This window comes from Lampris incognitus, chromosome 4 (genome assembly GCF_029633865.1).
Source record: "Lampris incognitus isolate fLamInc1 chromosome 4, fLamInc1.hap2, whole genome shotgun sequence".
Taxonomy (NCBI): domain Eukaryota; kingdom Metazoa; phylum Chordata; class Actinopteri; order Lampriformes; family Lampridae; genus Lampris; species Lampris incognitus.
The window spans coordinates 24,252,983-24,265,645 of NC_079214.1; the positions used below are offsets into that span (position 1 = coordinate 24,252,983).

Below are 12,663 nucleotides of genomic sequence, written 5' to 3' on the forward strand. Positions count from 1 at the left end.
GGCATATGGCAATAGAGCAACACTGGAAGTATTAAAGAGATCATATCATGCTCAATCCAGCTCTATATATTCTTGACTAGGATAGCTTTGCATGACTCAGTTCAAAAAATCATTATGTATCTTATACTGGCCCTTTATGCAGCCCCTCAGTTCACCCTCTGTCTGAAACAAGCCATGTTAGCTTGTTTTAGCTGTCTCTTTTAAGGCCCCCCTACCTAAAAGCCTCACTGCTTTCTTCTTGTTGGCCAACTTCCGAAAGCCTGCCGAGGGGAAAGCAGTCAGTACTTTTAGCACCACCTCATCCTCAGGGGGAAACAGAGCTCGACGGGGAAACAGAGTTCAATACAACACCAGTGTAGGCGGTTCCATAAGCAAACTATAAACCTACCATGTAACATAATTTCTCGTTCTTGATTGGAAATTGCAACTTCTCAAATCCATCTGTATATGTTTGAGCCCGAATACGATCCAGAATATGAGAGTGGACGGCACGAACATCCGCAGCAACAAAGATCACAGCAGGACGTCTCTAGTAAATATTATGCTCACTACCTGCGTATTGTGTGACATAACAGTGGATTGAGTCTTTCAGTCACAAGCCATATATAAAAATGTTTCTCTACATGCCCCTGTTAATTGATGTACGTATGGGAAATGCACTAAAATGCTGACTGAAGTGGGAAACTTCTGCTGTCAGGAAATGACAAATTTTACATAGTTAGTAAAATGTTATCCTGCTGTCGCCAAATGACTAGTATCTCCATGCATAGTCGGTTGTTTGTATGCTGGAGTAATTTAAATGCTAATAATACTAATAAAGTGAACTGTTTTGTGAGAACGTCTGCATTTACCAAGAAGACCTTTTACCAAGAAGACAGCCATTTGGACTCCTCAATATGGCCCTTTACAGATGGAACAGCCTCGTCTTCATACTGGGCTCTATTGAGGAAAGAGTCCTCTGTGCTGTGGCGCGAACAAACAAACACGTATCCAATGTTGTCTGGCACTTTCTTCTTTGGGAAAAGCGAACAAATCGAAAATCCATCGGTGAACTGTGTGTGCCCAGTTCAGGAAACGGTCCTTGGTAAAATGAAGGGGACACAATAAAATGTTGAGGTTGTACTGCTGAGGAATAGTGGTAAAAAGGAATTTTAACCACTGATTCTTCATTTCCCTTTCCTTTGGAAGTCCATACAAAGGGAATTTGCCTTCGTACCAAAGAAAACGGCGTCTTCTCAACATTGCGATATGTGCAAACCAAGCCTTTTTTTGGGGGTGGATTTTTCCCCCCGCTTTTTCTCCCCAATTGTACCCGGCCAATTACCCAACTCTTCTGAGCCGTCCCAGTCGCTGCTCCACCTCCTCTGCTGCTGCAGACTACCACACGCTTCCTCCGATACATGTGGAGTAGCTTCTTATCAACTGACAGAGAGGAGTTTCACGAGGGGGACGTAGTGCATGGGAGGATCACGCTATTCCCCTCAGTTCCCCCTCCCCCACTGAACAGGCACCCTGACCAACCAGAGGAGGCACTAGTGCAGCGTCCAGGACACATACCCACATCTGGCTTCCCACCCGCTGACATGACCAACTGTGTCTGTAGGGAGGACCGACCAAGCCAGAGGTAACACAAGGATTCCAACCGGTGTTCTCCCTGTTATTAGGCAACGGAATAGACCGCTATGCTACCCAGATGCCCTGCAAACCAAACCCTTCGCGGTGTTGCACCAAATTACGTGACCCGGCTGCTCTACCGAACGTTGTTTGGGGGTGGGCCAAACTATCACCCAGCGGGTATTATAAAAATTTGTTACATAGATAAGTAATGAAAGAAAACGCTGGACTACAAACCAGGCATTTCAGGTAGTGTTTTCTGTCAGACAGAATAACTCCCTTTGGCGTGGACTTTGAGCTTTGTAACTCTGCAGATGTTTTACATGCACCTCCCAGCTATATAACACCCTAAAGGAAAGGGAAAAACCCAAAAGGCATGATATGACCTCTTTAATGCAACAACATCTATACCAGTATTTTTTCATTACAAAATGAAAGGGCCTATTATTGCTTCAGCACTAATACTTATTAGTGTTTTACCTTGTCATCAATTGTAATTGATGACAAGGTAAAACAAATGTACTAATCTGTGATCGATGAGAAGAGATCATACTTTTTGTTAACACAAGGATAACAGTTCTGTAAAAATTGTACAAACATTCTCACTCCAAGTCTTTGCAACCAAATATTTCATATTCTGAGCAAGGGCAGTTTTTGTTTTGTTTGTTTTTGTTCCAAAAATCTAAGTTATTTCAAAAACTTGCATACATATTTATCATAATGAACTCTATAGTTAGAATATTCTAAAAAAAATGTTGCCTTTTTATACCATTGAGCTCTTTTCTATATTGGCCATGAAAAACACAAACAGCTATGTCTGGAGAACTCTGGTTTAAAATATAACATTTAAAAGTGTAAATTAATCAGAGCATTTTACCTTTTAAACTATGAAATCCACTCAAAATAATATTTTAACTACTTTTCTATGATCATGCACATTTAAGTGTTCTGCATGAAGTCGTAGTGTTTGAATTGCTAAAATAATTAGAACTAAGGAATATTAGAACTAAGTATATACTGACATCAAGTGGCAGTACCTGGAACTTCTTTACATCAACCAATTACCCAAAAAATCCATGGATCCACAAAGAATACCTCTAAATCATAAGGAAAAAGACAGCTCAGGGAAGTATCTCTTAATGATGCTTTCATAGAATTAGGATACATCAGTGTCCATTTTCTTGAAGGCTGGATACCTCCTTAAAAGTACTCAACAGGCTCTTTGAGATAATAATAATTACATATTTTGTTATTATCATTAACACATTATTGTCATTTACAAAAATAAAAGCAACGGGTTTTTTTTAAAACTTGAGTTGTAGGCAAAAGACATGTTTGTATTTGTGACATTTGTTTCTCCTGAGGAAGGTTGGACATGGATTGCAAAAAGCTAATTTTAAAAAAAATAATGTGACATTTAACTGAAAACAGCTGATTATTTGAAATTGGCAGAGCATAAGCCTTTTTCAGATGTTTTCAAAAAATATAGTCTTGCTGCTTTACTAACAGATGCTCTTTAGGCCACGAGTTAAAAAATGTCTAGAATTATTACCCTTTTTGGTTTTGTAATGTGGAGGTGAAGCTTTTAATTTAGCACCACCTGCCATGAAAACATTAAATTAGAAGCAATAAATAATGCCCATTAACCGTCATATTGAGTGCTTCCTTGACTAAATAGAACTATAGACCAAAAATATGATTAATCACCACGTTAAATATCACATATCACAGCTGCGTTCCTCAATACCAATGGCAAGTAGTCATTTTATTTTTTTTAAAAAAAGTAGTGAAGAAAGAAACAAATTAGTAAACTAAAATCTAGATTTTCTTTTTTAGAATTTTTTTCTTATCATATAATAGAAATCCATCTACAAATTGAATAGAACCATTTTCTTGAAGATATAATACTTCAGTAACTCTTCCCATTTCTCTAAGTTAAAAGTTAATGCTGTTTGGAAATAATCTTTTACACCTCCCATTTATTAAGCGGAACCCTTGCATGCTCTTAATGGTTGCAATTTGTTTTAATTCAATTATTTTAGAATTAATCTCTTCTATCCGATGTCTATTTGAGAGCTTGTGTGTGTGTGTTTTTGTGGGGGTTTTTTGTGCATGTTTTTGAGCACATCTTTCAAGTAATCTAAAAACACCTGCTGTAGTTTTGCATGAACATTTTTTGGCAACACTCACCATGATAGATTGTCACAAAAATTTGGGTACTACTGGAAGATCAAAATATTCTATGAAGTGCTCCTTTTATGGTCCATTGCCTGATCTATTCTACAACTATATTTCACAGTATTTCAACAACAAAAAAATTCTCGAACTATTAAGATGGTTATTTTTATTTCATAGTGGTCCAGACTGACATCAACACTTGTGTCTTCCATTAGTGCCCCCCCCATTCAAACTAGCACTAACATGACTAACAATCACAGTAGCTTACCCCACTACCCCGTGTGAATAATTTTCCTGGTTTATCTTTTTGTCACATTGGGATTGGTTACATTAGACAGCCCCACCAGTTCATCCACGACACAGACGCTCATATTCTGCCGGTGGGGAGAAATGGATAGACCATAAACCATCTTCTAATTTGGACCTGGGCACTGTCATGCAGCCAATCATACCAAATGCAATCAAGGTGTCGGCTCCCAGTGAGAAAGTTCTGTCTAAATGCCACAAATATGTGCTCACACATCAGGAGCTTGCTTCTGATGGGGAGATCGAGACCAAGCTGATCAAGGTAAAATAGTTTAATTCCTTAATTCTGAGATCTCGAATCAAAGATGTGCATGCATAGGTTCCACTAAATCACTCTTCTTCTTCTTCTTTTTTTTACATTAAGAATCTGGGTAAAGCAATTTTTCATTATAGAGGCAAAGTTTTAAACAATAAGTGAAATTATTTCCTCAAGTGCTGCCAGTTAAATGCTCAAATGAATAATATCTTTTTTTCTGAAATCTCTTAATAACTCTTAAGTTGTTTTGTTTTCTTCCTCAGGGTGAGGTGTTCAAAACAAGAGGTGGTGGACAAGCTGTACAGTTTACAGATATTGAAACACTGAAACAAGAGTGTCCTATTGCCCCAAGGTATTTGTCCAAGCATTCTAGATGTGATATGATCTGCACATTTGATTTGGTAAAGGTTTAACGCCAGATGCCCTTCCTGACGCAACCCTCCCCATTTATCTGGGCTTGGGGCCGGCACTGAGAATGCACTGGTTTGTGCATCCTCAGTGGCTGGGTGCATTCCTGTGGAGGCATTGAGGTGTTTAGTAGAGATGGCAGTGGAGTTTTTAATTAGATTGTTTAACACAATCTTGGAAAGTGAGAGGATGCCTGAGGAGTGGAGAAGAAGCATACTGGTACCGATTTTCAAGAATAAAGGTGATGTGTAGAGTTGCAGTAACTACAGAGGTATAAAGTTAATCAACCACAACATGAAGATATGGGAAAGAGTAGTGGAAACTAGATTAAGAGGAGAGGTGAGGATTAGCAAGCAGCAGTATGGTTTCATGCCATGAAAGAGCAGAACAGATGCAATGTTTGCTTTGAGAATGTTGATTGAGAAGTATAGAGAAGGTCAGAAGGAGTTACATTGTCTTTGTGGATTTAGAGAAAGCATATGATTGGGTGCCAAGAGAGGAGGTGTGGTGGTGTATGAGGAAGTCGGGAGTTGCAGAGAAGTATGTAAGAGTGGTGTAGGATATGTATGAGGGCAGTGTGACAGTGGTAAGATGTGCAGTTGGAATGACAGATGGGTTCAAGGTGGAGGTGGGATTACATCAAGGATCATCAGCTCTGAGCCCTTTCTTGTTTGCAATGATGATGGACAGGTTGACGGACGACATCAGGCAGGAGTCTACGTGAACCATGATGTTTGTGGATGACACTGGGATCTGTAGCAAGAGTAGGGTGCAGGTTGAGGAGAGCCTGGAGAGGTGGAGGTATGCACTGGAGAAAAGAGGAATAAAAGTCAGTAGGAGCAAGACAGAATACATGTGCATGAATGAGAGGGAGGATAGCGGTATGGTCAGGATGCAAGGAGTAGAGGTGACGAAGGCGTATGAGTTTAAATACTTGGGATCAACTGTTCAAAGTAACGGAGTGTGGAAGAGAGGTGAAGAAGAGAGTGCAGGCAGGGTGGAGTGGGTGGAGAAGAGTGCCAGGAGTGATTTGCGACAGAAGGATACCAGCAAGAGTTAAAGGGATGGTTTACAAGGTGGTAGTGAGACCAGCTATGTTGTATGGTTTGGAGATGGTAGTGTTGATGAAAAGACGGGAGGTGGAACTGCAGGTGGTAGAGTTGAAGATGCCAAATTTGTCATTGGGAGTGACGAAGAAGGACAGGATTAAGAACGAGTATATTAGAGGGACAAATTCACTGTACACCAGTGGGATGGGTTCAGTCATTTTGGCAGTTGGCTGTAATAATAGAGGATAAAGCCAGATTCAGCACCACAGTGGAGCTGAGGGCTATCATCTGTAAAGTGGTAATATCAGGAATGTATCATAGCAAGTTTAAGGATGGGAAAAAAAGACCCGATTTAAAAATAATTCATATAATGATCAGTTAAGATTTTTGAACAATCTTTAGTTAGTGGTTACTGGAGCTCTCAGAACACGCACACACTGCAGTTTTGTATGCTTAAAAGCCAGAGCAATCGATCTGTTCTGCAGATTGGCTCTGGTGTACCTAATGGCAGTTAAGCTGTATTATGTCTCAACTACATACGGGGTTTCTTCCAAAGCAGTGATTAAACCATCTTTTTTTATGGATGTGTAGACCTTCTTTTCTTTCTCTTTTTTTTTTGGGTCATCAGTTACATGACAGCCAAACCCAATCTTCTCGAAAGCTCAGTGTGATCAATTCGTCAGAGTGGTTCTGCTTGTGAGGCTACCTTTAAGATGCTCCTCTGCAACCTCACGCTAATTTGAGTCGCTCAGTAAACTCTGCAATGAAACCCAGCCACTGAGGATGCACAAGCCAGTGCATTCTTAGTGCTGGTCCCAAGCACAGATAAATGGGGAGGGTTGTGTCAGGAAGGGCATCCAGTGTAAACCTTTGCCAAATCAAATATGTGGATCATAAATCAGATTTCCATACCGGATCAGTCGAGGCCCACGTTACCAACAATTGCAATGAAACACAGCCGGTGAGCCTCATAAGACCAAAAGCAAACTTAGAATACCCATTTAAAAAATTAAAAAAACGAAGGATACTGGTATGGACAGCTGTCAATGAATTTGAAAGTTAATTTAGCAGCTGTCTGGCTCCATATACTGGCATTTACTATCAGGAGATGAACCAACACATTGGGCTTTGCCTTGCCCACCTCGTTTGGTTCCCATAAATGGCATATATGGGCACCAATATGCCAGTAATATGGCATGTCATGTTACTAATCAGGTATGCCATTCAGAATTATTTACACATACTACTTCAAAAGTAAATTTACACATATGAAACAAGGAAAACATTTGTGGAAGTTCAAAACAAAATTTAATTTTGATAGAACGCATTGTTTATGATATTTTTTCTTTGTTATTTGATTGGACATATTAATATGCTACGTTTAGTTTGTTTTCAGAAGGAAATATACCATGGTTTTTGAAGGCTTAATTATTTTTTCAGTTGCACTGTGTTGAAGCCCAGCAAGAGGATTTAGAAAAAGTTTTATATTTCTCAATGATGAAGCAATTAGTGAAGTTTAAAAAAAAAAGGGAACCTGTCCTTTAAAAATTACCTAAATGTACACTACCGTTCAAAAGTTTGGGATCACCCAAACAATTTCGTTTTTTCCATGAAAAGTCACACTTATTCACCACCATATGTTGTGAAATGAATAGAAAATAGAGTCAAGACATTGACAAGGTTAGAAATAATGATTTGTATTTGAAATAAGATTTTTTTTACATCAAACTTTGCTTTCGTCAAAGAATCCTCCATTTGCAGCAATTACAGCATTGCAGACCTTTGGCATTCTAGCTGTTAATTTGTTGAGGTAATCTGGAGAAATTGCACCCCACGCTTCCAGAAGCAGCTCCCACAAGTTGGATTGGTTGGATGGGCACTTCTTTGAGCAGATTGAGTTTCTGGAGCATCACATTTGTGGGGTCAATTAAACGCTCAAAATGGCCAGAAAAAGAGAACTTTCATCTGAAACTCGACAGTCTATTCTTGTTCTTAGAAATGAAGGCTATTCCATGCGAGAAATTGCTAAGAAATTGAAGATTTCCTACACCGGTGTGTACTACTCCCTTCAGAGGACAGCACAAACAGGCTCTAACAGGTACTATTTAATGAAGATGCCAGTTGGGGACCTGTGAGGCGTCTGTTTCTCAAACTAGAGACTCTAATGTACTTATCTTCTTGCTCAGTTGTGCAACGCGGCCTCCCACTTCTTTTTCTACTCTGGTTAGAGCCTGTTTGTGCTGTCCTCTGAAGGGAGTAGTACACACCGGTGTAGGAAATCTTCAATTTCTTAGCAATTTCTCGCATGGAATAGCCTTCATTTCTAAGAACAAGAATAGACTGTCGAGTTTCAGATGAAAGTTCTCTTTTTCTGGCCATTTTGAGCGTTTAATTGACCCCACAAATGTGATGCTCCAGAAACTCAATCTGCTCAAAGAAGTGCCCATCCAACCAATCCAACTTGTGGGAGCTGCTTCTGGAAGCGTGGGGTGCAATTTCTCCAGATTACCTCAACAAATTAACAGCTAGAATGCCAAAGGTCTGCAATGCTGTAATTGCTGCAAATGGAGGATTCTTTGACGAAAGCAAAGTTTGATGTAAAAAAAATCTTATTTCAAATACAAATCATTATTTCTAACCTTGTCAATGTCTTGACTCTATTTTCTATTCATTTCACAACATATGGTGGTGAATAAGTGTGACTTTTCATGGAAAACACGAAATTGTTTGGGTGATCCCAAACTTTTGAACGGTAGTGTAACTTATGTCAACGTTTCTCTAAAAATACGTTTCTCTCTCTCTCTCTCTCTCGCTCTCTTTAAGTCGCAAGAGGAGATCAGGGTCAGGCGGTGGGCATGATCAAATGGATGACATAGAGAACAGGGTAAGCTCTCACAGCAAATCCTTCCCTATAATATTTATCTGTGGTAGATTGTAAGCACTTTACATCAATGCCCCGATTTGTTATCTATTGACTGACAGCGACTTGGATCATGTTTTTCCCGCCATCATTACAGGGTGAGAGTCTAGTCTTAAGAAGATCACCACATGTTGCCAAATATAATGGTTGTTAAAGGAATTTGACGAGGTTATTATTACAAAATATAACTAGGGTCACAGCCAGGGCAAAATTTTAACTGAGTTCCAGAAGCATAAGTAGAGTGGGTTTATTTTATAACTGTAGATTTGTGCTTCTTTTTTTTTTCTTTTTTTTACTTTCAGAAAAAAAAGGGTTTCAGGCATGTAATTTCCTGCATTCTGGCGATTTTTATTTATTTATTTATTTATTTTTATGCATTTGAATCACAATGTAACCTACGAACAGTAAATCAACTTTGATAGTTGAAAATATTCTAGGGAAAAAAGTTTATCTTAACTATTTTCAAAAATAAATAAATAAAATAAGTAATTACAACATAATCTGACTGCCATGATTGCCATTATTTTCATTACACACAAAACTTGAGACAAGTGTTCTGATTAATAATAATGTTAGCCTTATTGTAGACAAAGTTGTAGTGAATTATAACTGAATAGTTAGGAATCGGAAATATGTGAAACGATAACGTTTAGCTAATACAAAATGTCATTCAGAAGTGCTGCTGTCCAGCAGGTAGTATACAAACCGGTTCAACAACAGATATGTGAGCATGGTAAATATGTAATGTTAATATTTACCTAAGGTGACCACATTTTGGTTTTCAAAAAAGAGAACACCAGTTAGTAGACACTAAAATGTCACTGCTGGTAGGCTCTTGTTCTTATCCCTCTGAATATCAGATGTGACAGAAACCTGGTTGCTTATCACTGAGGAGTAATTTCTAATTGGCTGAAATAAGTCTTATTTGGTGGCTCGATATGACCATCGGGCTTACAGGGAATTCGCTCAGATTTGGTGACTGTTCTGCCGAGGCTATGCTCTAACATTAGCCTAATAGGTGCGTCGACAGGGGGATTTATAACGATGTCAAAACACTTTCGTTTACAAAATAAAATCATGTTCATTCACACACATATAATACAAAACATCAGCCTGAGAGGGAAAAAATTACCAAGGTCCAGACCTCGGCGATCTCATAGCTCGCTACGGAGGTGACAATAACAATGTCAACCCTGATGACAGTGATACAAGTCCAAAAGCCTTAGTTCATACAGCCTTTAAACTTGTGTGTTTTTAAACTATAATGTTAATGTGTGGTGTGTAGCTCCAACAGCAGCTCAATAGTTGTGCTATTTTTGTGCGCTGACAAGGCTGTGACCATTGTTACCTGGAGGGGACACTCAAGGAATCATGCGATCCCAACAACAAAACCCCTGGCCATCTTGAGGCAAATTTGTGATATTGGGCTATACAAATAAAATTGACTTGACTTAACACTTAGCTCTTTCTGGTGAACATTGGCATCTCGGAGTAGGCTGTTGTAGTTTGCCATATTTTCAAAATATAAAACAAAATTCAAGCAATTAATTTTTCCCAATTCAATTGTGAAAAAAAAAGCCCAAACCCCAATTCTTCATTTGTTTGAGAAAATTGTTAAGATTTTGAAATATTGGATCCAATTTTCTAATTTTCTGTTATCAATTTGAAATAAGAATATTGAACTAATGAGTGTTACTTGGACCATTATCATCCACGCTGTCACAGGTACTTAATGCACTAATGTGAAGAGTGCAGAATCAGACACGGTTCCCAGATGACCACAGTGCAACCAAATAGGGGTTTTATTGTAGAGCAGAGTTCCTGAAGATATTAGAATAATTAAAGGGACATATGCACAAAATGTTTTTATATAGCGCCAGTCATATGTAGATTAACAAGACTGAGTCCAAGTTAATTATCCTGACCAGTTTTGCTAGAAACCGTGATAAATTTGCCAACCCCATCAGTGCAAATTTCTGGCAAGTTCACGCTGATTTGCACTTCTCTTGGTAGACCTGGCCCTCAGGTTCCTTAGTTACAAGATAGACATACAAACTTAAAACCCCAAATGAAGTTATTTCTTTCAGCCAACTCAGAGAAAATATAATTAATTATGAATTACAGATGAACTGGGAGTTGGTTTCTAACAAACTATTCTTTCTAATAGGCTCCGGTGTCAAATGCAGTTTCTGGAAATGGCTATCAAAAGTAAGCATACGGATATATGTGCATGCCACTTGCATACATAGTAATATTTAAAGGTGTGTGTGCGTGCGTGCGTGCATGTGTGCGCGTGCGCACCTTTGTGTCATTTGCACTGTTTTCAAATATGTTTTATGTGGTTGATGCTCTGATGCTGATATTTTAGAGTTTTAGCTTGGCATATTAATATAGTGACCTTTCTTTCCTTCCAGACGCAGAAAGCCTTAAGTCATTGGACTTCGCATTGGACCATTGAAGCAAACCTTTTTTATGCATATTGAAAGGCAGACGTTTTGTACTATATATATATATATATATATATATAATATATATATTTTTAGAAAGAAGGTTAGTTGGCATTGCATAGTGAAGAAATCAAAGCAAAAACTAGATTATTTAAATATCATTTAGCTGAAATTAGCTTACCTTTTTTCTTGACATGCCATTATTGCTAGACTTTTTATAGATGTGCATATATTCAGGGCTTGGTAATAACTGGTGAATTACCCATTTTTGCTTATTTTAATACCCACCCCAAAGATTATTTACAATGTTAAAATGTGGTTTTCTCAAGCTATCCCTTTTTGCTTTGGGTTTTTTGAATCTGTCAAAGGAATTCACTAACTATCCTAGCAAGAGTGTGATGTATAAATGTATGTGCTGCAATATAGCTGCAGTCTCACCTTTTTGAGTTTGCCTTTAGAGTTTGTGTTGGGCATGCAAATACTTAAGCACAATGTGTATGTTCAGTTAGTAGATAAAGGCGACTTGAACTATTGACATATGCATTGTGATTCACTAGTTCCTTTAAACACAGAAGAGAAACAGGTCCCAATCTTCAACCAGCCTCCGCTTCAGAGGTTGGTTGATCAAGACATAGCTTTTACAAATGGTCAGTTGATTACTTTAGATATCATGCCCTTCATAACATCAGTTATATATCTTATTATTTACAGTAGGTTTTGCTGAAATCACTTAACTGTAAATAAGTATTATGAAGGATTTGATATTGGCAGGAGACACAACTGTAAGATGTTGTACACTTGTGTTCTTTTTGGTAACAGTAAATTAATTTGAACACCAAGACTCATGTCTGAACTACTTAGCATTCTCAGTCGAGGAAGATAAGCTGGATAATAAAATGTCTATTTCGATTGCCAGACTTTTAAATGAACAACAACAACACCACCACTAACATCAACACCACTGACAAGAGCAGCAGCAACAGTTTCTGGAAATGACAAAAAAAAAAAATCTTGGAGGTGTGAAATATTGAATTTCGAAGTAATTTTATTGTATTGTACAATATATTTTAAGTTTTTACTATTGGTCAGATATCAAGAGTGGGTTGTTCTGTTGCATTATTGAACTTTGGTGCTTAAAGTCGAGTTGAAATGAAAAATGCCTTTTATATCACATTCCTGGTAATGTTGTGCACCTCAAGTTCAACTTTATTGTCATATGTATTTAGAATACAGGTGGCACGGTGGCACAGTTAGCGTGGTCTCCTCATAGCAAGAAGGTCCTGGGTTCGACCCCCGGGGTAGTCCAAGCTTGGGGGTTGTCCCGGGTCGTCCTCTTTTGAGTTTGCATGTTCTCCCTGTGTCTGTGTGGATTTCCTCCGGGGGCTCCGGTTTCCTCCCACAGTCCAAAGACATGTAGGTCAGGTGAATCGGCCATGCTAAATTGTCCCTAGGTATGAATGTGTGTGGGTGTGTGTGTATGTCGGC

At 38.5% G+C, this 12,663-nt stretch overlaps 1 protein-coding gene across 1 annotated transcript in view; it reads left to right on the forward strand.

The window, feature by feature from the left end:
* Positions 1-11,784, forward strand: part of LOC130111650 (kinesin-like protein KIF23) — a 29,540-nt gene extending 17,756 nt beyond the window's left edge. Inside the window, exons 19-23 of the mRNA XM_056278895.1 lie at positions 4,127-4,360; positions 4,618-4,706; positions 8,635-8,695; positions 10,899-10,939; positions 11,146-11,784. Coding sequence (XP_056134870.1) covers positions 4,127-4,360; positions 4,618-4,706; positions 8,635-8,695; positions 10,899-10,939; positions 11,146-11,161 — 441 coding nt within the window. The 3' untranslated portion in view covers positions 11,162-11,784. The remainder of the gene's footprint in view (positions 1-4,126; positions 4,361-4,617; positions 4,707-8,634; positions 8,696-10,898; positions 10,940-11,145) is intronic.
* Positions 11,785-12,663: the final 879 nt, after the last annotated feature.